The sequence below is a fragment of the Suricata suricatta genome, chromosome 5 (assembly GCF_006229205.1).
Source record: "Suricata suricatta isolate VVHF042 chromosome 5, meerkat_22Aug2017_6uvM2_HiC, whole genome shotgun sequence".
Classification (NCBI taxonomy): domain Eukaryota; kingdom Metazoa; phylum Chordata; class Mammalia; order Carnivora; family Herpestidae; genus Suricata; species Suricata suricatta.
In genome coordinates this window covers 152,776,339-152,802,195 of record NC_043704.1, presented here as the reverse complement: position 1 = coordinate 152,802,195, position 25,857 = coordinate 152,776,339, and the positions used below count along the sequence as shown (strand labels likewise).

Sequence of the window (25,857 nt, the reverse complement as noted above, 5' to 3'; positions counted from 1 at the left end):
GCCTGTCCCACGGCCCCCCACCTTCCGTGTCCTGGGGTCCGGCCTGTCCCACGGCCCCCCACCTTCCGTGTCCTGGGGTCCGGCCTGTCCCACGGCCCCTGCCTTCTGTGTTCTGGGGTCCAGCCTGTCCCACAGCCCCTACCTTCCATGTCCTGGCACGGAAAAGATAGGGTTTGACTAAGGACTGGGATTTCGTGTGCAGACTGTGCACACGGGTGCAGGTGTGTATTTCTATGCACATACTGTTTTAAAAATACAGAGGACATAGTGTACTGTTCATAGGTAAGGGGGTGACTTTCTTGCATATTTGTCACCTTTGCCGCATTGTTAAAATGCTTTCTTAGTACAAAAATTTTCATAAAGAAAAAGAGATCTGTTCCCTTGTTACTAAGAAAGAATAATAAGAATGACTGAGCCTGGGTGGCTCAGTCGGTTAGGTATCCAACTCTTGGTCTCAGCTCAGCTCATGATCTCCTGATTTGTGAGTTTGAGCCCTGCATCAGGCTCTGCACTGATGGCCTGGGGCCTGCGTTGGGTTCTGTCTCTCTGCGCCTCCTCCCCTTTTGCTCGCTCTCTCAAAAATAGATAAATAAACGTAAAAACCATGAAAACAAAACGAAAGCGTAACAAAAACAAATTATGGTAAGTCATCCTTTTAAGTGTGCCTGTTTGGAGCCCCTGATTAATTAAAGTCACACAGATTTTCAGCCCTGTTTTTGATGAGAAGTCAGCCCTATTATGCTTTTCTGTGACCGTGCTTCCCTTAGCAAAGAGACTCCCTCATTATTCTGTGTATCCCTAGCTTTTCTCTCTTTAAAAAATTTCTATTAGAGAGAGAGAGAGAGACAGAGCACATGAGCAGGGTAGAAGGGTGGAGGGAGATAGAGAACCCCAAGCAGGCTCCACGCTCAGCCCGGAGCCTGCCGTGGGGCTCTTCCTCATGACCCTGGGATCACAACCTGCGCCGAAATCAAGTTAGACACTCAACCAGCTGAGCCACCCAGGCACCCCTGTTCATCCCTAGCTTTTTTTTTAATGTTTATTTATTTTTGAGAGACAGGATGAATGGAGGAGGGAGAGAGGAAGACACAGAATTTGGAGCAGGCTCCCGGCTCTGAGCTGTCAGCACAGAGCCCAAGACAGCGTTCGAACCCATGAACCATGAGATCATGACCTGAGCTGAAGTTGGATGCTTAGCCGACTGAGCCCCCCAGGTGCCCCATGCATCCCTAGCTCTTAATGCATGCCAGGGTACAGTCAGCCCACAGACCTTGGATGAAGCAGTCAATATTCAGTCATCCGTGGCTGGCCCCAGCGGCTCGGGAGAGCCCACATGCAGGAGAGCCGTGTTCTGTGCTCTGTTTCAGATGGAGCTCGACCGGTCCGCCGACCCCCCGCCCGCCATCTGGGTTGCCACGACGAAGTCTACGGTGAATAAGTGGGTAAGTGGCCCCCGCACACCTGCAAAACGCTGTCATCGCAGACTCGCCGGGTACTCGGAGCGGATGCTCAAGGTGGACCTGCCGGCCAGCGTGCTTTTGAGCAGTGGCAGAGATCCAAAAGCCTGTGTGAGTCACCCTAAGGGCTGGAGTAACATTAAGGCGAAAGTCGAGACGAAGCTTCCGGCTTCTTTGTCAGAAGCCGAGGGAGACGTGCTGTGCTCACAGTAGGCACGCCGCCGATAGAACCGAAAATTACCAGTGCAGCCTCTGACCTCACACAGCCGCATTTGAAGACACAGCTGGGTGCAGGTTCCCCCAGCATCCAGAAGTTCGCTTTGTCCACTGCGCTTCCGCGGAGCCCTGCGTCACCAGTGTTCTCTAAGCAAAGGAAGTCAGAGGAGGGCTGTTGCTTTCGAGAAACGGTGATGGTGTCTTGGTCGTCCTGGCACCGCGGCTCGGGAGGTCTCACTGTGCTCCTGGGAGGCGGGGGCGCCCGTACCCGCCAGGCAGGGACACCTGTCAGCATTCTGTGCGTCTGAGCACAGGAGGAGATAGAAAGCTGTGCTTCCAAGTCCATTTCCTGCCCCTCCTGGCTTGTGGAACAGGGGGAGAACTAGAGGATACGCCTAGAGAAGTCGTCAAAAATAGTATTAACCCGTAATGTTATTCAAAGAATATTTACGTTTTCTTGCGTACTGGATTGCGTGTGGATGACAGAAGAGAGTGTGTTTGCGTTTGTCTGTCCGTCTGCTGGTCCAGCGGACTTCCTTGGTGTGGTAAAAACTGTCCCAGGCCTTGTCTAAGTTTCATTGTCCAGTTTGAGGCCAGCATAGCTTTGCCCGGAAGGCTGCTTGCTTTTCCCTCCGAAGAGACAGCACCGACCCTCCCCTCTTAACACTTGTTCCGTTTTTTAAACCGTGATAGGTGATTGTACCTTGTCACTAGTTTTTGGTTGATATTGTTACTGTTTTGTTGTTCCTTGTTTGTTTTTTGTGTTTTGCCACTTTATAAACAGATTGCCAAATGATAAAGCATAAAATGATTAAAAAATGAATTTTGTTCCTTTAGACCTTGAAGGGAATTCATAATTTCAGAGCTTCCGGAGATTATGACAATGACTGTACAAATCCTATAACACCACTGTGCACACAGCCTGACCAGGTTATCAAAGGTGAGTGGGGGGGGCTGGACGGTGCTTCCCGCCGAGCCAAATTACCGACACCAAGAGACGGACAGAAAGGAGATGCCCTCCTTTAGATGTAATTGTGCCGTCAACAGAAGACACAGTGTATAGGTTTATTTTTAATAGAAGAAAAATATTTTTTAAATGCTATTTAGAGTTGGGTCGCCTGGGTGACTCAGTCGATTAAGCATCTGACTTCAGCTCAGGCCGTGAGTTCAGGCCTGGCATCGGGCTCTCTGTGGTCAGCACAGAGCCCGCTCACATCTTCTGTGCCCCGCCCCGACTCGTCTTCTCTCTCTCTCTCTCTCTCTCTCTCTCTCTCTCTCTCTCTGAAAAATGAACATTTTTTTAAAATGCTGTTTAGTGACTTTAAAAAGTAGGCTTTCTTTTTGCCCAGCGTCAGAATAGTGATGGTGTTGGTAAAGCCAAGAACCAGCTTGTAAAGTATAAGAGTTGAATGTTGTCTCTCAGCACAAGACAGAGAACGTCCGCTCTGGCCCTCGAGTTCTCCGGGCGACAGCGAGAAGGGGCCGCTCTGACTTCAGTGCCGGCGCGTGGGCCCGGGGGCTGAGCGGCGTGCGGCTCCGCAGCCCCGGGTCCGAGGCACGGCTGTCAGAATCGAGTGTCCCTGCAGGAGGCCTCAAAGAGAATGACAGGAAGCAAGTTAAAGACGGGCCTGATTCAGAGATTTTCTGTCATCGTTTGAACTTTTCCTGATGGGTAAAACCGTTTGCCTTGAACAGTTTTCCACTAGAAGTCCCCTCGAAGTCGGGAGTTTTTAAATCTATAATCTGTTTTTAAAATGAGACAGTTTTTATTTGGCCTTAACTTGCCTTAGGTATGATTGTGTGTACACGTGTTAGCGTCTGGGTGTCGCTTGCCTCACCTCCTGGCGGACGCGCGGGTCTGTGCCGTGGCTGGCCAGTCCGTGAGTGTGAGCGGAGAACTGCCGTGCTCATGGCGTGGCCTCTTCTCTCCTGCAGGGGGCGCGAGTATCATCCAGTGTCACATCCTTAACGATAAGAGACATATCCTAACCAAAGACACCAATAACAACGTGGCATATTGGGATGTATTGAAGGTGAGTATCTTTTTGTATAAAACGTGAGTTATTCCAATAACTCTATTTTTTATTAAAAATATATATAATAACCAAGAGAGTAAGCATGTAAGTTAAGATTTGATTGCAGTAATACCTCATTTGGGGGGTGCATTTTTATACAAGTATTAGATAAGGCCACAGTTCATCTTTTTAAACCCCCAAAATTTGAATGGGACCGTTCCCTCTGTGTTATATGCTGCCTTGCCTTGAAATGAATGCGTCACAGTCCCTGATCCTTGACTCTGTTGACATTTGGGGCCGAGTCAGTCTCTGTTGAGGGAGGCAGCGTAGAGCAGGGTCTGTCCTGTGCTCTGCAGGCTGTTTAGCGGGGCCCTGGCCTCGAGCCGGGGGGCGCACCGCGGGGGTGGGGCAGTGTGTGGCGCGGCCTCGGGAAATAGCCAGCTTTACGTGGAGGTGAGGGACCCGAGGTCTCTCTGCCGTCAGGGAGGCGCAGGATAGAGTTCAGGCAGCGGCGGCGGCCTTTGAGAAGACGGTGGCCTCTGAGGAAGGAGCCAGGTCGGCGTGAGCCTGGTGGAGGGAGTGTTCTGTGGCGCAGATCAGAACCGAGGCGAGCTGCCCTGTAGTCGGAAGCCCCCCAGGGCTCCAGCCAGGGGTGGGGGGGTCAGGACACCCGGGCCGGCTGGGAGCTCTCACGGGAGGGAACAGGGCAGCAGTCGGACTTTCTCGCTCCCCGGGTCTCCTGCTTCGTCACTGTTCTTTGTTCCTTAGAAGTTTTTTTGCCTCATTTGACCTTGCTTCCAAGCAAGTGTGGTGGTGCATTTTATCAGTATCAGCAAGAGTACGGTTCCCAGAAGCAATGTTCGGTGGTTTTTTAATTAAAAAATTTAAGAGCAGGTGTTTTTGTGTTAAAGCATCTGCCTTCAACCATTTGGCGACAGCCTTTTTGAAATGTTTCTCTGACTCCGTTTTATTTAGACGGATGTGAGTATGTGTAAAATTTTGAATACCTAAGTCAGAATCAAATCAGTTTACCACTTATACTGATAATTACTGTACTTTCTTTTTGATGTTTAGGCATGTAAAGTTGAAGATTTGGGCAAAGTAGATTTCGAAGATGAAATTAAGAAAAGATTTAAGATGGTGTACGTGCCAAATTGGTTCTCCGTTGACTTAAAAACCGGGGTAAGTTCACAGCTGATACTTGTACAGTTTGGGATGTTGAAAGTCTCTGTCTAGTGGAGCTCAGAATTAAGGAGTATTAATTGCAGGCTCCTGTGTGGTTACACGTGGACGCAGTACACACTTCACTTGCACGCCTGCCCAGTGCAGTTGCATAGTGCCCCTGGCGTCCCGGTAAACTAAGTGGCGGTCCCAGGGAGTCCGACGGAATGCGCCCTGGCCCCACTCGCAGCGTGCCGCTGGCCGGCCGGGCTTCTCGGGTGCGCGCTCGAGCGGACTGGCAGCGGCCGTGTCTCTCCCGTGACAGATGCTGACCATCACCTTGGACGAGAGTGACTGCTTTGCTGCTTGGGTTTCCGCAAAAGACGCCGGCTTCAGCAGCCCCGACGGGTCAGACCCAAAACGTGCGTTCCCGTGCCTCCCTCCTCCTCCCCAGGGTCGTTCATCGGGTTTGGGTTGGGTTGGGTTTTTTGCTCTGTGCTCTCTCTTTCTTAAACAATATTTGGGGATTTTAAAATCATTTTTCAAGAAGTACGTGTATTCTCTCATGGAATTGGAAAATACGACTGCCTTTTAAATGTTTCGGGGGTCCTGGGGCTCCTGGGGGGCTCAGTCGGTTGAGTGTCCGACTCTTCATTTTGGCTCAGGCCATAATCTCATGATTGGTAAGCTCGAGTACTGGCTGGGGCTCCGTGCTGACAGCGTGGAGCTGCTGGGGGTTGCCTCCCTCCCTCCCTCCCTCCTTCCTCTCTCCCGTCCCCTGCTCATGCTCTCTTCCTCTCTCAAAATAAATAAGTAAATAACTCAAATTTGTTTTGTTTTAAAATAAATAAATGTTTTGGGGTCTTGATTTTTCTCACGGTCTGGCTTACCTTTAACCATTAAACACACGGCACACTCTCTACCCTTAATCCTTTCTGGAAATCCGTTGGAGTCGGACCCCTGCAGCTGGAAACAGTTCTGGTGTTTCCTGTTTTGTTTTGTAAACTGAGGCATAATTGGCATGTGACATCATATCAGTTTCAGATGCACAGCATGATTCAGTATTTGTATATACGGCAAAACAATCCTAAATCTAGGTAATGCCCGTTGCTATGGTACCTGGTGACGCTTTTTTTCCCTTGTGATGAGAACTTTGACGACCTCCCCTCTTAGCACCTGCGGACGGTACTGTAGTAGAGCCAGCGCGACTGGCTTGCAGACCGCAAGTTTGTGCCTGCTGGCACCCGCCTGTGCCCCTGCCGCCGTCTCCGGCGGCCAGCACGCTCTTCTCTGTAGCTGTGACTTTTGTATTTGGGCTTTTGTTTGTTTGTTTGTTTTTTAAGATTCTACGTATAAGTGAGACCATGTGGTATTTTCTGTCTCTGACTGACTTCACATTGCCTTCAAGGTCCACCTCAATTATTACGAATGGCAGGATTTTGTTCTTTCTTACGGCTGAATAATATTCCACTGTATCTACTCACCACATTTCCTCTTTATCCATTCATCTATCGATGGGCACTTTGTTTCCGGATCTTGGCTACTGTAAACACTGCTGCAGGGAACATAGGGGTGTGTATATCTTTTCGAGTTAGTTTTTTTCATTTTCTTTGGGTAAATTCCAGAAGTGGAATTGCTAGGTAATATGGCATTACTATTTTTAATTTTTTGAGCAGCCTCCATCCTGTTTTCCACAGTGACTGTGCCAGTTTACATTCCCACCAACAGTGTAAAAGGGTTCCCTTTACCCACATTTTCACGAACACTTATTTTTTATCTTTCTGATACCAGCCATTCTGATGTGTATGAGGTTGTGGTTTTGATTTGCATTTCCCTGATGATGAGTGATGTTGAGCATTTTTTTCATGTACTTGTTGGCCATCTGTATGTCTTCTTTGGAAAAATGTCTTCAGATCTTCTCTCCTTTTTTAAGATTTTATTCTTTAGTAATCTCTATACCCAATGTGAGGCTTGAACTCACAACTCCCAAGATCAGGAGTCACATACTCCACCAGACGAACCGGCCAGGCGTGCTTTCTGCCCATTTTTTAATTAGATTGCTTTGTTTTTCTTTTCCTGCTGTTGAGCTGTATGAGTTCCTTACACATGTTGGGTATTAACCCCTCATCAGCGCTGTGATTTGCACGTTTTCCCCTGTGCCATAGTTTGCCTTTCAGGCTGCTGATGGTTTCCTGGAGCTCGTCAGCTCCGTGTAGGCCCTCCAGCTTACTGCCGCTCTTGTGTTTGCTTCTGGTGTCAGATCCAACAGACCATCACCAGGCTCCAGGAGCTTGCTGCCTATGGATTCTTCTAGAACTTTGTTTTTTTTATTATGTATTTAATCTTGAGGAAGAGCACAAGCAGGGGAGGAGCAGAGAGAGAGGGAGACACAGAATCTGAAGTAGGCTCTAGGCTCCGAGCTGTCAGCACAGAGCCCGTCGTGGGGCTCAAACTCACAAACCACGAGATCATGACGTGAGCCGAAGTCAGACGCTTAGCCAACTGAGCCACCCAGGCACCCCTTCTTCTAGGAGTTTCATGGTTCTGACAGTCAAATCCTAATCTCTTCTGAGTTTATTCTTGTGTATTATGAGAAGAGACTTATGAAGGTCTGTTATGTTTTATTGATTATATTTTTGGATGCTATTCTCCTAAGAATGTAGCATGTAGATATACCTGATGTATATAAATATAGTTTTAGTAGCTCTTGTATGGAAATAGTTCTTTAGAGAATGTAATTCCTGTTTTTGTTCATTTTTAAATTATTGTAAGTTTATTTTCAGAGATACTGTAAGCAGGGGAGGGGCAGAGAGAGAGAATCCCAAGTGGGCTCCATACTGCCAGCACAGAGCCTGATGTGAGACTTGAACTCAGGAACTATGAAGTCATGACCTGAGCCAAAATCAATATATCAGACGCTTAACCAACTGAGCCACCCAGGCGCCCTTGTGTTCATTTTAAAGAAATGGTTATATCCGGAGCATTTGGGCGGCTCAGTCGGTTAAGTGTTCGACTTCAGCTCAGATCATGATCTCACTGCTCATAGGTTCGAGCCCTGCACCGCGCTGTGCGCCGACAACACGGAACCTGCTTGGAATTCTGTCTCCCTTTCTCTCTCTGCCCCTCCCCTGCTCACCTGCTCTTTCTCTCTCTGCCCCTCCCCTGCTCACCTGCTCTTTCTCTCAAAAATAAACATTAAAAAGAAGAAGAAAAGAATGGTTCTGTCTGAACAACCAGATAGAGCATCCGTTCGCTCCGTACCATCACTGCTTGAAGAGTCTAAGATAAATTTTAATAGACCTGGCAAAACCTTTAAAGCCTTTCTTTTAAACATCGTTGGCGTTGGGCTAAGATTTAGCATCTGAATATGTGGAAACAGTTTTTATTTCTTTCCCTCTGTTTTTAGGTTAAAACTTAGAGTTCCCTTTTCATGCCTTTTCGTTCCACCTCTCCCGCAGTGAACCTGGGGGGGCTCCTACTCCAAGCCCTCCTGGAGTACTGGCCGCGAACACACGTGACTCCGATGGATGAGGAGGAAAACGACGTAAACCATGGTTCGTGTTTTACATCCTAAGAATCGATTTTAAATTACTGGGAGATTTAAGACGCTTGGCGGGTTTGTTATTCTAAGGCTGTTCAAGAAGTGTTTAAGACGCATTTGCTCGGTCGTGACAAAATAAATGTGAGTGGCGTGCCCGATCTGTCAGCCCCCCTTCCTCGCGTCAGAGGACATCTGGTCTTAGCTCAGATTCCGAAGGCACGCTCAGTGAAGCTGCTCCCGGCAGGCCTGTGTCCACGTGACCTTTCCTGAGAGGTGAGCGGCCCAGCGGTCTCCTCCACGGCCGGCTCTCTCGGGGCGCGGGGTCCTGTGGCCTTGGCCCTGGAGCTGGCTGACTGGCTGTGTCGGGAGGCCCTTCCGGCCTTGCCCGGTCACAGTTCATGTTGGCCCGAGACACAGACGTTACCTAGTCTGATGAACTACTGATCTGGGCTCTAAACGCTTCAGAGAATCAGATTTCAATGCAAGTGTCAGGATAAGCGAACGGGTGTTTGTAAAGGGCCCGTCACGGAGGACGTTGAAAAGCTGCGTGTGCCACAGGCCCGGCAGGGACGTCTCTGGGCAGTAGAGGAGAACGTGTTTTGGATTTGCGAGTGTGATTCAGTTTGATTGAATGAAGAGGAAAGAAAACCTCACAGCGTCACAGCCCGTCTGTCACCTGCAGTCAGCAGAAGCACCCTCGGGTCCTGCCCACCTAGGGCTCCCTCTGCTGTGCGGCCTCCGGACTCTGAAGATCACCCACTTCCCATGGTCAGTGATGGCCGGGGCCTCCTGCGAGAGCCTGGTTCACGCATAACGGCCTTCGGGGTCTGAATCTCTGCAAGCCGGTCCTGTGTTGTCCCCTGACAGAGGCCGCCAACCCCGCCCAGGGTGGCTTTCATTCCCTGTCATCTGGCGCGCTCCCCTCCCTGTCAGAGGTGTACAGTCCCAGAGAAGCTCACTGGAGAGATCTCTCCACAGAGGGTGGAAACAGCCAGCTTCAGTGTGGGCGCTGGCATTTAGGAGCGGCGTGGCTGTGGTCCTGCCATTCCCTGCCTGCCTGCAGCATGACCGTGAGGATGCCCTTCGAGGCCCAACTAGACGGTAGAGACCGGAGACCAGCAGGACAGTCTGCACGGCGGGCACCCAGGCTGCGGCCGTGGGAGTGGGGAAGGAGTCACACGTGCAGATGCCATAGAGAGGCAGGGCCCACCGCCCCGCGCGGGCAGCACGTGCACCAGTACCAGGCGCCGCGGACCCTCCAGAGCCATGTAGTTCCACTCATTGAGCAGCTCAGGGGTCCAGGGGCGTGTCGTGAGCTGCTGGCAGGGCCGACACAGATAAACGGGCATGGACTCCGTCCTTCAGGGACTGGCATTCTGGTGGGGCCAAGGGTCCGTGGACAGGGCAGAGAGAGCATGCTGAGGTCGAGGGGTGCTGGGTGCTGCGGGAGAGGGGCTGGGTGCTGGGTGCTGCAGGTCGGGCGAGGGGGTGAGGTTGCTTCCAGGGCCCCAGGAATGTGTTTGTGAACAGGGTGGCCCTCAGTGGGGCTCAGCCGCGCTTGGTCAGAAAGCAGGGAAAGAAATGTGCAGAGATGGCGCTCTCATAGAGATTTGGGTCTCTCTGGCCATTTTACTTTTCACCAGTACCTCTGCCGTCAGTTATGGCTGCCATTAAAACAGATTTTTTCCAGCCTGAGAAGTTTTTCTGACCTTGGCGTCCTGCCCACGTGCACAGAGGTGGACGCCATTTCCAAAGAGGCCGTCCTGGCTTCCCTGCGGCTGAAGTAGTTGGGTCTCTCCTTACCGCAGACCTCAGACGTTGATATCTGGTCTCAGTCTGTACAGCATGTCCCATGAGGGGCGACCCAAGTTGCTGTCCTAATTCTTTGTGGAAATTTAACTTTGTTTTTTACCTTTATCTGATCCGCTGACTTACCAGACTTTTACCTTTAGAAACTTCACAGTGTTTGAGGCCTGTAGAAATAAAATGTTAGATTTGAGCACTAGTTCTGGACACTGACACCATCTGCATCTCTTCCTAGTAAATGGGGAGCAGGAGAACCGCGTACAGAAGGGAAACGGATACTTCCAAGTTCCCCCCCACACCCCGGTGATCTTTGGGGAAGCCGGAGGACGCACACTATTCAGGTATGGGTGCGGAGGGCCGGGGACCCTGCCGAAGGAGGTGTCCCGTTTACGAACAAGTATTGATTCAAGCATGATAAATTGGGGGCGGGGGGCGTTAAGATTTTATTTTTTTAATTAATAATTTTTAAAGATTATATTTTTAAAGTAATCACTCAAACTAACAACCCCGAGGTCAAGAGTCGCTTGGTCTACCGACGGAGCCTCCAAATAAGGGAAATTGTTTGTCAGTAGCTTCTGTGGGTATGCGGGCTCAGGGGGCTTGTCCATCTCCAGCCACAGCAACAGTTTGGTGCCTGGTGCTGTCAAGCCACGTTCCCCCTGAGAGCCAGGCCCGTGTTCACGGAGGTCACGTTCCCCCTGAGAGCCGGGCCCACGTTCACGGAGGCCGCGTCCTTGCTGAGAGCCGGGCCCGTGTTCACAGAGGTCAGCACCTCACTCTCAGGCAGCCTCTCTGGCGAGTTCGGCAGGAAGCTCTCCCATTTGGCGAAGCCAGAGTCACAGTGGGGTGGGGGTCCCCAGCAGTCCCTGCCCAAAGCATCAGGGCCACGCTGCTCCTGAGGACCGTGGTGCTCGCAGGGGCTCTGCTAGAGCCCTGAGGGGCTCACTGGGGTCTTCTCAGGGCCCGGAGGGAGAAAACCGCCCCTGTTGCCTTGGGCTCAGAGTCCTCTTCCTTCACGGTAGTTCGCTGAGTCCCCGGCACTGTGGCCCGGGCAGGGCTCTGTCCCGGCTCTGTCCGGACTCCGCCCGCACCCAGGCCTCCCGTCGGACAGAGTCCTGCCGCCTGGTGGTCTGAGTGCACTCTGCTGGGGGGAGGGCTGTCATTTGTGCTTCTCGTGTCACTTACTACCTGATGGTTGTGTTTAGGCTGCTCTGCCGAGACTCTGGGGGCGAGACCGAGTCGATGCTGCTTAATGAGACAGTGCCACAATGGGTCATTGACATCACCGTGGACGTAAGTGTCCTCCGCTCCCGCCGCGCCCTCCTGTCCTTTCCAGGTTGGGAAGCCGGCGCCGTCTCGAACGCTGGGAGAGACTGGGCTGCCGGCGAGCCCTCCCCCACGTCCCTGCGGCCCCAGGCCCGGGGAAGCCGGCAGTCACGTGTGTGTGCGTGTGTGTGTGTGTGTGTGCACGTGCACGCGCGCGCTTGTTGGAATTTGTTACGGTCATTGCCTGTGCTTGTTAACGGACATGAACACGGAGACTCCGTCACTTCCCCAGTCACCCTGTCCTCCGGTCATGCCTGTCCCCCCCGGAGTGGTAACTGCCCGCGGCCCGGTGCACGTCCTCCGGGGCCGCCTCCGTGCGCGCACGAGCAGTTGTTGCTCAGTGCTGTGGGGACACACGGTTCGTTACTTTGCACAAAATCTAGTACATATTCGGTTCTGCAACTTGGTTTGATTTTATTTTTCACTTAAAAATACGTCTTGGACACATCTTTTCACATCTGTGCATCATGTGGGTCATTCCTTTTTAATGAGTGCACAGTGTGTCTTTGTATAAATGTGCCGTGTTTAACTATCCGGCGCCCTGTCAGTGGACGTTAAGGTTGTTCCAGTGTTTTCTATGACAGACTGTGCTTCAGTCAACGTCCTTGTACACGTATCTCTGTATGCTTTTTAGAATAAATTCCTACACGTGGCATTGCTGATCAGAGTGTGCACGTGTTACGTTTTGACCGTAGGGCCGTGCGCCCCCCACAGAAGCACCGCGGTGTGCGCGTGCCCGCGCCCCCGGCGCCGGCTCTTTCAGGCTTTGCTAAAAGACGGCCACGACCTCGTGTCTTAGCGTGGGCTGTTTGTTCCCACCGGCCCTGAGGGCCGGCGTCGTTTTCCGTGGGCTCCTTGTGTTTCCCCTTCTGTCAGGTGCCTCTTTGTATTCTTCACTCATTTTTCTATTCGGGAGTTTGTGTTTCTGACCGGTTTGTAGGGTTTCTTCGTATTGAATAGTAACCCTTTGACTATTGTTGAAGTTTTACTTTGTTCCTGGTTGGTGTCTTTTGCCAGGCACAAAGCTTGAATTTTTATGTAATCAGATTGATCTTTGTGGCCCCGAGGGTCACATCTCGCTTGGGTATTCTCCTCCTGAACGTCTGTGATCCTTGTCTGTGTCTGGATCTGTAATTTATTAGAATTTGTGCTGTTCGGTGTGAGGTACGATGCTGACTTCCTCCAGCCAGCCAGCAAGTGTGCCAAAACAATTTTTTGAATAACCTGTCCTTCCTTACTAATCTGAGATGCTGTCTGTATCAGGGACTAAATTTCTATGTGCACATGGGTCTGTTTCTAGACTCTGTGCTGCTGATCTGTGTTATCTATTCCTAAAGCCATATGAAAAGAGATTTAATCTCTAGAACCTTCAGAAAATGTGTTTTCTGACCAGATATACCTCCAAGAACCTAACACCCCTGTGACACGTGATGGGTATTCTGTGCTCTTAGGAGTCTGAGCTCCCGTAAGCACTGCTTCCTCCGAGTAGGGGACTCCCGTGGGGCGCACTGCTGACTTCAGGCCTGTGGCACAGTCCCGAGAGGACACATGCAGGCAGGGCATGGCATGGCGGCCCGCAGGGGTTAAAACCAGAGAAGAGGTGACAGGTGGTTCTGTCCCTCGTCTGAACACGTGGGTTACTTCATGGGGGACATCTCGGGGTTTGGCTGGAGTTTCTGCTCTTGATTAAAACCCCAGAGCTGATGTGAGGGCGGGGAAAGGGGGAGACCTGAGCGGCCTTCCCAGCTGGCTGCCGGGCCTCGCCAGCCCCGAGTGTGTGGCTCTGCCCAAAGGGGGCGCTGTGGGCTTCTCTCCAGGACTCAACTTTGTGTTTGGGCCCTGAGGTAGCAGCCCCAGTGTTTTAGTGTGGAACTGAGGTTTTGATTTAAATAGCAAATAAAATTTGTTTCCCTTTAAGACGCTGAATTGTTGAGAAGAGCCATGCACTGCAGTTTCATATTGCCACTGATGTATCATTCGTCCTACGTACTTTTTATTACAAACCTGAACGTTAAACTTTCCTGATACGTTTTCACTAGGCTTTAGGTGGTTAGATAGCTTACTATATACATCTCCTAGAAAGTCCATTTCAGTTGTAAAAGAACTGCTAACTGGTAAATCAGGGTTTTTTTATTGACTTCATTTTCATTCATCAGCTAATAGAAATGATTATGCCTTTCTTTTTAATATTTCAGAAAAATATGCCCAAATTCAACAAAATTCCTTTCTACCTCCAACCTCACGCATCTTCGGGAGCAAAAACCTTAAAAAAGTAAGTAAATGTAGTGTCATGTGATGCCTGATCTAATCGCCAGAGATTTTTTTATTCTTTCTGATTACTTCTGCAGCAAAGGAGGCACGTTCTAGACCCAAAACTACTTTCACATATTGAAATTACCATTTGTCAGGTACCTGTGCGGTAGGCCACAGATGTTCAAGAAAGTAAGACTCGGGCATAAAGACTTCTTTCTCGGACACCTGGGGAATGAGGAGAGCAGGAGAAAGAAAGGGATTTGGGGCCTGAGCTTTCTGGAAAGGCTTCTTGGAGGACGTGGAATTGGAGCTGGACCTGGAAGGATGGATAGAATTTCAAAAGAGACGTAGTCAACAAGACTTTAAACCTTTTGTTGTGGAAATTTCCAGACGTCCACGAAAAGGAGATTAGAATGAACCCCATCATCCTGTGAGACGGCTTCATGGTTATTGGCATGTCTGGACATTGTGCTTCCTCTCTACCTCCCCGCCCTCCCACCCACCTACACGCACACCCCGGATTATTTTATTTTATTTTCTATTTTTTATGTATTTTTGAGAGAGAGAGACAGAGTGAGTGAGTGGGAAAGGATGGACAGAGAGGGAGACACAGAATCCGAACCAGGCTCCAGGATAACGAGTCTGAGCTGTCAGCACAGAGCCCGATGCGGGGCTCAAACTCACAGATTGTGAGATCGTGAGCTGAGCAGAAGCCAGACGCTTAACCGACTGAGCCCCCCAGGCGTCCCCTCACTGAATTGTTTTAAAGCACGTCCTAGGTATCACTTCTCATGACTGAGTTCAAGATGGCTTTCAGAGTTTGAGCCTGAGCTGTTGGGTCGGCCATTTTTAAGTGACGTCAGCAGTACGGAAGTAGTTTGGGAGTGAGGGACACCTCGAGTTTGAGGCCCCGGTGGGACACCAGCCTGGAGATGCCCAGCCGGCTCTGGGCTCGCGGCCTGGAATTCAGGCCGGAGGTCTTGGCGGTAGGGCTGAGAGCCGTGGGGGGTGAGCGTCAAGGGCACCACAGCCTGACCATCCCTTGCGCTGCCTTCCCTCCCCGGGGCGTGTTCGCTGGGGCGCCGGGGAGTCTTTACGGGATAAAACCCAAAAGCTGTTCTTCATGGGACTGTGAGTCTTCAGGACACGCATTTCACCTCAGTTACACGTCTGTGTCTCGGGGACACTGTAGAAAAGACATGGGCCCTTCTAACGGGAGATTAAAGCGGTGACTGACGACGCGGGCCGGTCTGTGTCTCTGGTGTGCCTTATGTTAGCAAACGTGAGCACGGGGCCCGGTAAGACAGCGCCCGGTGGCTTCCTGACGCTACAGTCTGCCCTTGCGTTCGACAGAGACCGACTCTCTGCGAGCGACATGCTCCAGGTCCGGAAAGTGATGGAACACGTTTACGAGAAAATCATCAACTTGGATAACGAGTCGCAAACCACTAGCTCTTCTAACAACGAAAAACCAGGGGAACAGGAGAAAGAAGAGGACATCGCTGTGTTGGCCGAGGAGAAAATCGAACTTTTGTGCCAGGACCAGGTAAGTGCACTGGAGGAGCGCGGCCCCATTTTATGCACCTCCGAGGGGCCCAGCCGCCCAGGCTGCGCGTCTCCTGGGCCGGCTTGCATTATCGGGAGCGGGCGGGGACGAGGGGGGCAAGCCGGGTCACCTGGGGAGGGCCCCTGGGATCACGATGGGGGTCTCAGGCACCGCACGGCGGGGGCTCTGGCGCGCTCTCCTCCGTGTCGTGTTGCTGTCAGGTGCTGGACCCGAACATGGACCTGCGGACGGTGAAGCACTTCATCTGGAAGAGCGGCGGCGACCTCACCCTCCACTACCGCCAGAAGTCCACGTGAGGGCGCGCTGCCGGGCGTTCACCTCCCGACCTGCCTCTGGGGCCCGAGTCGTCCTAGGAAGCCGCCGGGCCCCCGCGGGAGCAAGACTTCGCCGGCCGGCGCGGTGCGGACCGAGATTCTTTCAGTTGAAGCGACTAATCGAGATGTAATATAGAAACCCGTCTCCATGTGTAGATCCAGCTGTCCCCGGGGAGGCAGCGGGCAGCGCAGCCCCCCAGCGGCCCTCGTCCTGCAGGACGGACGGAGCACGGACGGCAGGCCGGCCCGGCCCGCTCCTCGGGCCCCGCGGGACCTGACCTGTCTGTCCGCACTTGTTCGAGGCGCGTCTGTCACTGTGTTTCAGCCTCAACCCTACATGCCCTGTAGCTTTTCTAAGAGTACATTCCATCCATGCAGCGCCTGGGAAGGCTTTTTCCGAGTTGGTCATTAAAAACAAACAGAACAAATGTTCTCACATTTAAGAGTTATTTTTAATAGGAATTTGTGTTGTACAATTCAAGAGCCAGCCCATTTCAGAATAAATCTCCTTCCTGGCCTTGTTTTCATACTGCATCTCAGATGCGTTCTTTTAGGGAAGACCTGTAGGAACTCTGGGTGCCAGACCAGAGGGCGCCCGGGCCACGGCAGGGGCAGCTCTTTCCCGCCCCCACGGCGCCCGCTTTCAGTTATGGGCAGAAGCCAGGTGGTGCCACAGGCCCTGCTCTGGGTGACGGTGTGACATCATCACAACGGAAGACGCGATGGGAAGTTAGCTCCGTTTAGACGCCCCCTGAGGTGCCCGCCGGCAGAGTCAGAAGTGTCCCGTGAGCGGCGGCGGGCCAGCCGGGAGCAAACCCCCTCGCTCCCCCCCCCCCAGCCTTACATGCCCAGGGGTGGTGGCCCCGTGGCCAGAGTTCTCCCTCGTGTTTCTAACGCTCTAAAGCTTCCGTAGAATCCTTGGAGTCTCGTAGAGAACATAACTTACTGGGGATCAACACTTCAACTTTGGGCGGGAAGAAGTGCCCACTTGTGTCCAGAGCAGAGCAAAGGCCCCTGGAAAGCACGTAAGACAAGCCAAGCCTCCCGTGTGAAGCCAGAAGCACAAGTGCCTTCGGACGGCAGTTTGTTCGGGTCCGGCCGCCTGCGCGGCGCTCAGGCCCCAGCAGCCGGGGGGCGGAAAGTCTCCCCAGGCTCCGCGGGGGCACTGCTGGGCCCAGGGCCGCCTGAGGCCCGAGAGGCAGGGCCCCCTCCCCACTGGCCAGCCTCCTGTGGAAAGCGGACGGCCCACTGCCCCAGCACCGTGGACGGGTGAGCACAGATGTGCCACGCTTCCAGAGGGTCCCTGTCCCTCACCAGAGAGCCACCGGCGCCTTTTTTAAAAATCCTTTCTATCGGTTGGACACAACAGTGCACTTTTGGTGCACATTTTTTAGCAATAGTTGTGAGTTATGACGAAAACCCCACGGCTCACTGGGCAGCCCCCGGCTGGGTCTGCAGGAAGGGCCCTCGGGCTGCGGAACAGGTTTCCGGGGCCATTCTGCCCCGGGACCGGGCTCGGGGGCGGCTGCACCCCCTTCCTGTCACCCACCAACCCTCGGCATGCTTCTACTTGTTTTCTTTCCAGTCAACCAGTAATAGTTTCCAGGAAATTGGACAGCCTGCTATGCCAAAAGGGTAAAAATCTGTATTTCACGGTTGTATAGAATAAAGGCTTTAGTTAAAATGTTTCAAAGCGAGTACACATTTATTTCTTTCACTTGTCACCAAAATGAGTACACATTTCTTTCTTTCACTTGTCACTTTCCTTCATAGCAGGTGACAGAATCTTCTGGCTCCGTGCTGATCCTGGCGACAGCTGGCATCAATGCCCCTTTTACGGCCCTGTCTCGGGAGGGGCATGTGGACGAGGGAGGGGAGAGCCCGGCTCCAAGGTAAAGGGCACTGCCCGCCACCACAGCCGGGAGGCTGGTGTCAGGACGGCCCTGTGGCGACGGCTCTCCTCCCCGGATTCCCGCGGGCGTCCGACCCCGGGCGCTGGCAGTTTGACGCTCCGCTCTCCAGGGGGCCTCCCTCCACACACCTGGTCGTGCGCCCCGAGCACCCCGTCCCGCGGGCCTAACTGAATTCTGGGCACCCTGGGAAGTGCAGACGCTACAGATCAAGCGGCATAGGGACCCTCCCCTGGGTGGCAGCTAGAAGACAAGGCTGCAGGCAGCTCTGGAGGCGACAGCAAGCGGGCAGGGAGGGTGGGAGGCAGATCGGGAAAGGACCTATGGGGGACGGGCCGCTGGGGACCGGAGCACGGGGAGAGTGCCCAGGGCACGTGGAGGTGGAGGCGACGGACCCAGCCGTGCGGTGAGGAAGAGCCCGGCGGCACCCCCACCCCGCCACACAGCGGTCCAGGCCCCCTGTGCCCCTCGGGTGGGAGCCATGTCCACTCAGGACCAGCTTTCAGAGTCTGCTCAGGACGGTGATTCACCGCTGGGGCTGACAAACGCCTGGTCTGTGTAGACGACGGTCATGGAAGTCTGGGGGCTGACAGCGGGTCAGCGGGGCGCAGTCCCTGGGGCAGAAGAGACGGCGTGACCGACGTCAAGGGAGTCTCTGTGGAAGGGCCTGGAATTTCCCAGGAGAGGGAGGCAAGTTCACTGCTTCTGTCCTGCAGCTGTGACTGGCCCGAGTCCTCGGCCCGAGCCACCTGTGCCACGCCGCACAGGGATGAGGGCGCTGACCCAAGAGGCTGGAACTGGGGCTCCGGGGCCCCCAGGCCTGAGGCTGCCTTCCGGGCCACACCGGGCCAGCTGAGCTATGGGGGTGGGCGGGTGCTCTGAGGTGTCACAGCCCTTCCCCTCCCCTCACAGGCATGCGGGCCTGGGGGGCCTGCCGCGGCCTCCCGGGGACCAGAGCAGGAGCAGGCCCTGGCCCGCAGATGCCAAGGCCCGGGGCCGCCTCCGCCCACCCAAGTGGCAGAGTCCTCCTCTCCCACCCCAGCTCCCCCAAAACTCGATCTAGGCACGGGTCCTAGCTTCCCACCACCCTAAATGGACTTGTCTGAGACTCAAGCGCCCGACTCCCCGAAGCCAGGACCGTCGATGCAGAATTAATGCTGAGAGGTCCCCTCGGAGACCAGCTGGGTCCGAGGGGACACAAAAGCCCTTGCCCGCAAGTCCCTGCACATCACTGGGGGCTGCAGCCCAGGCAGTAGGACACCCTGGGCTGGGGACTGGCAGAGGGGCTGCAGCGTGGCCTCCGCGGCGCCCCACCTCTGACCTCCTCAAACGCCACTGGGCCTTGCCACAGCCTGGGCCGTCACTCCGGGGTGGAGAGCTGGGCCTGGCCGGCCGCCCCGTCGGCCTCTGCCCCCGGATCCGGGCTCTCCGTGCTCGCGGGCTCGTCCTCAGCCTGTGCTTCAAGCAGCTCGGCCGAGAGCCCGTCTTCCGGCGAGGCCGCAGACGTGAGGCTGTCGGGCAGGGTCAGCTGAGGCAGGAGGTCCGGCTGGGCCTGGGGGCCTGGGCTGTCCGGGAAGGAGACCTCAAACTCTGACCCAGACCACGTGGCCTCACCTGGAACAGACGGGGTGCTCAGGAGGCCGCGGGACCGGGGCTGGCCACTGCACGGCCCCCGACCCACCCCGGGCGCCGAAGGGGAAGGGCAGCTCTGTGGCGAACGCCTTGCGGAGGCCATGTTGCACCCCAAGGCCGGCGTCCATCCCAGCGAGGGGCCTTCCTGGCCACTCACCGCCGCGCTCGTGAGAGCTGCTGCTGGAGCACACGTCCTCGGGCCCCGAGGCTGCCACCGCTGCGGAGGTCAGCTCCGTGGAGGAGGGCGGGCCAGGCCACACGCTGGCCTTGCTGCTGTCCAAGAGGGAGATGCCGGACATGTCCAGGAAGCCTAGAGGGAGGGCTTCGAGTCTTTCCCAGCGCAAAGCCCGGACCACTGGAAAGCCAGTGCCCTGGGGCACCAGGCCCGGCCTAAAACTGTAGTGCCCTCAGCCCACGGGGGTGCCCCCAACCCCACAGGGGTCCTCACTGCCGAAGAAAGAGGAGTCCGGGTTTGGGCCTCGTGGGAATAGCGCAGTGGCAGGGAGCCCAGGAGATAGGACCCAGGAGGTGGGACCCAGGAGGGCCCAACGGGTCGTGTAAGGTTTTGGCAGCTCCGCGAAAGCCTCGCCCTAATGCTGGCGCCCACCGGGGCACGTAGGGGCTGCAGGCCACTGAGCCTCCCCTCCAGGGCCTGCCGGCTACCTGGGTCCATGACGCGCCGCACTGGAGGCGGGGGCTGAAGAGGTGCCTCTGTGGGACGTCCGAGTCCCCCGCCGTCTGGAGCGGCCCAGCTGGGACTCCCGGGCTCGGAAAGCTGCTCCTCCAAGGCGGACCCCGGTGCCTGCAGCAGGGCCTAGCGGGGCCAGGGCAGAAGGGGGGGCGGGCGGGGGGCATTTCAGGACGTGTGGTCCGTGGGCCAACCTAACCCCCAGCACACACTCCCTATGGAAACTCAGCTCTGCTTGCAGGAGCCCAATGGCCTGTGACCCCGCCCTTCCCCGTCCAGGCGGTCCCTTCCCTGTCCAGGTGGTCCCGAGTCAGGCACGAGGGGCCGACAGGAGGAGCCCCGGGGATCCAATAACCCACCAGAAGAGAAGGCCCTCGCTGAGCCCAGCAAGTCCAAGGAGCAATCCTTGCTGCCCGCCAGACAGACCCAGGCACCAGCCCAGCGCCCACAGGGCCTCGGGTGACTTTCCCCCCGGCCATGGAGGCAGGTCTGGCGCTCCCCCACGGACCGGGCCAGCCAGCCGGCCCCGCCTTTGACCGCCGTTGCCACAGACTCACCGAGGCCCAGGACACAGCTCTGCCCACCTCTGAGCCTCAGTTTCAAACGAAAGTGACAACTAATGCCTCGCCGTTACCGTCACCTCCAGACCCCAGTGGCAGGAGGACCAAAGTGGGCGCACTGTCCCAGGATGGGACCGTCTGGGTCCCAGAGGCAAAAAGTCCTGCCACGGGCCCCCCAAACGGGCACCTGGTGACTCGAGTCCTCTTTCCCCCAGTGGCAGGCCTCTCCGCCCACACGAGGGTCCCTCCCCACCCCCACCCCCACCCCCAGGTGCTCCCCACACACCTCCGTGTAGTCACCGTGCCTGGGGCCTGGCTCTGGGCCAGGCGGGGCGGGAGAGCCGGGGGGCGTGGGGCCAGCCGGCGGGGCACCAGCGGGCTTCCTGTGCTGGCTGGAGGGCTGCGTTGGGATCCGGTGCAGATACCCGTAGCCGATGCCACACCCCAGGCTGCCAAAGTCCAGAAGCGTTCAATGCGAGGGGCTGTCCCCTAGCCCGTCCTGCGGTCGCCAACCCCACCCGCGACTGGCAGCAAAGGCGGAAAGGGCACCCCCGGACCGGTGCCTCCTGCACCCAGGGTGCAGCCTCCACCCCCACAGGGGGGCTCTGGGCCCCGGGGCCGACCCGAGCCAGTACCTGCCCTCTCCGCCCCAGGCCGCGTTGGGCGTCACAGTCACCTCCCGGCAGGAGTCCCACTCCCAGTTGTACACCAGCAGCTTCAGGGGCTTCCCCTCGTGGGACTCGATGAGGGTAAAGAAGTCCTCGGACTACGAGAAAGCCAGTGCCTGAGCGCTGCTCCCAGCGGGGATTCGGAGGCCCCACCGCCACGGACCCCCAGCCCCGCCGCGGCACCCATCTCCACACCCAGCTCAGGGACCTGGAACGGGGGCACAGAGACCAAGTGTTGCTCACCTCCTGCAGGATCTGGTCTGAGCCAACCACGTAGTCTGTGTAGGGGCACAGGCCGGCGAGGGAGGCAGGGGAAGAGGGCTCCACTTCCTGCAGAAAGAATCACCAACTACCTGTCTTGCTCCTGGAGCTGGGGGAGGGGGGAGGGCCGGCCTCTCCAGGTACACAGTAGGACCCCTGGCCGCTGTCCCTAAGCAGGGGGGACCTCAGGCCCAGACTCCCCTACCCCACTCCCATTCCCGCAGGCTGTCCGGCAGAGGGCAGCACCGAGGCGCCGCTGGCAGCCCTGAGCTCTGCTGAGCTCCGCAGTCTGACCTGGGTTAACACCTACCCCCTTGGCGTCAGTCTCCCTGCAATTAAAAGTAGGATATACAGTACTTCCTCTCAGCCAACCTCAGGGCTGCCGAGAAGATTAAAAATGAAATATACGTAAAGAAAAGCATACGTCGGACCGCAGTAGGTGCCCAACTGCACTGATCCTCCAGCGGGGGAGGAGGGGGGCCGAGGGGTCTGGGGGCGACGGAGGGGGAGGGGGGAGGAGTCTGGGGGCGGAGGGGGAGGGGGAGGGGCGAGCAGCACTGGGTCGGAGGATTACTGTCTCCCTCAGGAAACCACCCTTCCCCGTCTCCCGTCTCCCGGTCTCCCCGAAGCCCAGGGGCCTGCACCATCGCCCCCGCTGCCCCCTGGACAGGCTGAGCGAGGCCGAAGGTTCAGTCCCCTATGAGAGGTCAGTGCGCCGCGGAGGCGGCTCGAAGTCACAGCGGCCCGCGGCCGACGCCGGCACCCTCGGTCCACCAGGCCGGAGGCCAAGGCCTCCAGGGATGAGGGCGTCCCCGGTGAACGCCCACGCAGTGTGCGCACGTGTGTCCGTGAACAGATACTAACAGCGACCTCTGTGACAGCTCAGTCACTGAGACCCCAGCCCCCAGCCCAAGGCCCAAAGATGCTCCCAGGGGACCTGCCAGAGCGGAGGGGCAGTGGCATCCAGGGGGGCCAGAGGAGCCACTGTAAAGACTGGCCCCATAACCACTCCTCCTGGAGACCCGGCCCCTCGGAAAACAAGAAACCAAGGTTTACGGAGTAGGAACGTGCCCAGCGTCACCTGGCTAGCAAGCGGGGCGCGCACACTTCCGGTGACGGGGAGCTGACCTCAGAGCCTCAGAGACCCTCTCACAGCAGCACTGGCACTTCTGTGCCCCGGCGCCCCTGTCCTGCCCCTGTGCTCACCCCTCCCTGCCCCCCTCAGGCACCGCCCCCCACCTCCCCGGCTCAGGCCCCCCTGCCCTGCCCCCATGCTTGGCCACCGCCCCCTTCCGCCCTCCCCCAGACCCCCCGCCGTGCTAGCCCCCCCTCCACTCACCAGCACGTGCCACACGTGCTCGCTGGCCCTGCGGAAGCTGCAGAAGCGCACGCTGGCGCCCAGCAGGCCCTGGCCGCCCCACATGTTGCTGGGCACCACCTCCACCTCCCGCACCTTCATGGTCTTCATGTTGAACACCTCCAACTTCACGGGCTTCTCCACGTTGGCCTTCAGCAGGGCCTTCAACGTGTCGTTCTCCTTGTTCTGCGGGGGCAGCGGGGCTGACTCCGAGCACCCCCCACACACACCGGGCCGGGGCCCCTCAGCCTCCACCGGGTCTGAGACGAGGAAGGGCCTAGGCGGTTGGCTGACCCTGAGGGACCCGGAACGCCCACCATGGCCCCCACCGCCCCGAGGCACCCCCAGACCCGCCTCGCGCAGCCTCTGGGAGACACAGCAAGGTGGTCCCGAGCATGGCAGGGCTGCCCCTCTCGGAGCCACCCCTTGGCCAGAGCCTCGGCACCTCTCCGCCCGGAAAGGCAGCCCCAGGAGTCAGGGGAGGCACAGGCCTGGAGGAGACGGGTGGCCCTCCCTCCAGGAGAGAAGTGGGGCAGAGCAGGATGGGGCCTGCTGTGGGACAGGAGACAGACACACACACACACAGCATCAGGGAGCCTCACCAGCCTCGAGTGCCCGATGGTGATGATGAAGTCAAAGTAGGGCTCCAGGCCGGCCTGCTGGGCTGGCGAGTTCTCCTGCACCTGTCCCCAGGCAGCGGCCACAGTCACCACCCCACCTGGTGACTCTCCGGAAGGCGCCGCCCCCAGTGCAGAGACCATCCGCCACCACCGCCTGCCTGTGTCCCAGGGGACTGTGCGCTGTGGACCAGGCCGCTGAGCCAGGTCCAGGCAACCCCACCCTCTCCCTCGAGCTTCCTGGGCACAAACTTTCCTCTTGAGGAAGTGGCTCTAGTCTGATCATGAGGCACACATGCCGCATCCAGAGACGCCTCACGGGGGCGCTCAGGGCAGCCCTGGGGCACCTGGTAGCCACAGACACACAGGGATGCCCAGGGCTGGGAAGCCAGAGGCTTTACCGTAAAGGTTTCCATGTGGGCAGGAAGGGAGGGCCCCAAGACAGATGGAACCAGGGCTGTGCTTGGACAGACAGGGGGGGAAGGCAGCCTGTGGCCAGGTCCCCGAGGGCCCCAGACCCTGTGGTGACAGATCCAAGATCAGCTGGGCAGGCGTGGGAGCTGCTGAGGAGTGTGGGGGAGGAAAGTGGACCCAGCGACTGGCCCCAGGGATGAGCCAGAGTGGGGTGCCCGGCGGGTGGGGTGAAGTCCCAGCCTCCTGGTCTAGTCCCCACTACTTGAAGAACAGCTCCTCCAGGAGCCACCGCTAGGCAGGGGGAGCCCCCTGCTGTCTCCAAAAGCCCAGCCAGCAGGCCTCCCAGCTGGGGCAGAAATCTCAAAGGCCCCATTTACAGCGGCGCTCAAACAATGTGGCCTCTATGCCCAGGGCTGGACCCTGCGTGCGCTCCACGCCCACAGCCTCAGGCCTTGGGCTGTGGGCACCTGATGTCCTGCCGGTCAGGCATGAGCCCGGAGGGCACTGGCTCCGGTGGCCCCCACAATGGAGAGGCCCTGTGGCCTGCCACCCACCAGCCCCAGAGCCGTGGCTGCCCCGCTGAAGGAGGGCTCACCCTGGGCCCTTGGAATCAGGAGCCCCTTCTGGCTGTGTCACCCCCTCCCCAGGCTGCCACAGCTTCCCGTGACAGTGAGCTCGGAGACCCAACTCCAGTCCCAGCTGGCCCGCAGCCGGTGCACTGTGAGCCCTGCCGCCACCCCCTCACAGCAGCGCTGCCACGAGGTGTCCTGTGAAAGCCACAGGACAGTTCCTCAGGGGCAGCGTGGGAGGGGGCGCTCCTCCCTGCGCAGGACCGCTTCCAGGCCCCCCGCCCCACCCCCAGTACGGGCCTTGCTCCTGAGCCCAGTGCCCCCCAGCTGCCGGCCACCCTCCTCAGTATTCACTGTCAGCAGCCCCCCATCACTGTCCGGTCCAGAGGCTTCGGCCTCTGACCTCGGGGCCCTGCCCTCTCCACCTACCCCTGCACCTCTATCCAGCCTCCGCCTCTCTCGGTTTTCTGCGGCAGGGCACCCAGAACTCTGCCTGCCGGAGCAGAAGGTGTCTTCTTTGGGGAATGGAAGACGTCCAACCCCTTGGCCTCTCCACTCTGCCCTCTCCAACAGGCCCCTCCTCTTTTCACTCCCCCCATCGCCACACCCCTCCCTCTTGCCAAACCCTCAATTACTTCGCTTTCCATCAACCTGTTGCAAAACTCTCCCGGATGGATCCCACTGTCCCCCTTTTCTGTCGGGTGCGCCGCCGTGGTGCTAGAGAGAGCCCATCACCGAGGCGGAATCCTGACGCCCGCCCGGTTCTCCTTGTAGGAAAACCCTCCCGTCGCCCTCCCCCTGCAGCCGTTAACAGAGCCTCCCACCACGATACAGACCCGCCTCGCCGAAGTGATCCGCTGGCCTGCCTACACTCAGCCCTGCATCTATCCACGGGGCCCAACGGAAAACAGAGGGTCTGGGGTCGGAGACCCTCCTGCCCCTCTCGCCTCCGTCACGGCCTCCTTCTCCGGGGTACGCACTGCCACCCCCAACGGTCCGTGTGCCTGCTGGCCCCTCTCCTCCATTTTAGACTCTAGGGGACCCCTCCCCTCCGGCTTCACTTTGCCCAGAAGCTCCCGGTCGCAGCAGCAGGACGACTTTCTCGGCAGCGCGGCTCCGCGGGTCGCCCCGTGCCCTCCGCGCCACCTCCCGGCTCCCCGCTCCTGCCCTCCCTGGCTGGTTCGCTCTGCTCCTCGAGGAGCCTGAGGCCTGTGCACCCATGACGACGGCCGGCGGCCGACCGGCTCCCTGGCCCCGAGGGCGGCGGGCTCGCGCCTCGGCGTCGCTGGCTCTCCCCGCAGGCCCAGCACGGAGGCGATCGCGAGCATGACGAGCGCATAGGCGCCTCCCGGCCGAACCCGGGCGAAGTGCCGTCCCGGGGCGGCCCGGCCGGACCAGGAAACTCTCCCGCTTCCTACTTGGCTGGCCCTCGGGAGGGCGCCGGGCCGACCGCAGCCGAAGACAGGCCCGGGCCATGGGGAAGGAGACACAGACCCCGCCGCCGCCGCCCTCGGCCACCGGCGCC

General features: G+C 57.2%; 3 protein-coding genes across 9 annotated transcripts in view; 2 read left to right on the top strand and 1 right to left on the bottom strand.

Moving 5' to 3' along the window:
• Positions 1-17,349, top strand: part of WDR48 (WD repeat domain 48) — a 25,477-nt gene extending 8,128 nt beyond the window's left edge. Inside the window, exons 9-19 of the mRNA XM_029940537.1 lie at positions 1,368-1,442; positions 2,511-2,613; positions 3,609-3,706; positions 4,763-4,870; positions 5,175-5,271; positions 8,308-8,403; positions 10,432-10,537; positions 11,402-11,489; positions 13,718-13,794; positions 15,129-15,321; positions 15,543-17,349. Coding sequence (XP_029796397.1) covers positions 1,368-1,442; positions 2,511-2,613; positions 3,609-3,706; positions 4,763-4,870; positions 5,175-5,271; positions 8,308-8,403; positions 10,432-10,537; positions 11,402-11,489; positions 13,718-13,794; positions 15,129-15,321; positions 15,543-15,638 — 1,137 coding nt within the window. The 3' untranslated portion in view covers positions 15,639-17,349. The remainder of the gene's footprint in view (positions 1-1,367; positions 1,443-2,510; positions 2,614-3,608; positions 3,707-4,762; positions 4,871-5,174; positions 5,272-8,307; positions 8,404-10,431; positions 10,538-11,401; positions 11,490-13,717; positions 13,795-15,128; positions 15,322-15,542) is intronic.
• On the bottom strand, positions 17,335-24,558 carry GORASP1 (golgi reassembly stacking protein 1). 7 transcript variants are annotated; one of them, XM_029940543.1, is made up of 10 exons: positions 23,751-24,558; positions 23,335-23,415; positions 22,715-22,918; positions 21,358-21,444; positions 21,082-21,212; positions 20,733-20,895; positions 19,862-20,012; positions 19,356-19,508; positions 18,888-19,180; positions 17,335-18,233 (listed from the first exon to the last, which is right to left on the bottom strand). In XM_029940543.1, the coding sequence occupies exons 1-9, from the start codon at positions 23,763-23,765 to the stop codon at positions 18,927-18,929; spliced, it is 1,239 nt and encodes a 412-aa protein (XP_029796403.1). In that variant the 5' UTR covers positions 23,766-24,558; the 3' UTR covers positions 17,335-18,233; positions 18,888-18,926. The 7 variants fall into 7 exon arrangements, with proteins under 7 accessions (XP_029796403.1, XP_029796399.1, XP_029796401.1 ...); XM_029940539.1 differs by lacking the exon at positions 23,751-24,558 and having other exon boundaries at positions 18,881-19,180; positions 23,335-23,732; XM_029940541.1 differs by lacking the exon at positions 23,751-24,558 and having other exon boundaries at positions 17,335-18,180; positions 18,881-19,180; positions 23,335-23,732.
• TTC21A (tetratricopeptide repeat domain 21A) overlaps positions 24,289-25,857 on the top strand; it is a 35,345-nt gene continuing 33,776 nt past the window's right edge. The window contains exons 1-2 of the mRNA XM_029938788.1: positions 24,289-24,483; positions 25,107-25,304. Of these exons, the coding sequence (XP_029794648.1) occupies positions 24,289-24,483; positions 25,107-25,304 (393 nt within the window). The remainder of the gene's footprint in view (positions 24,484-25,106; positions 25,305-25,857) is intronic.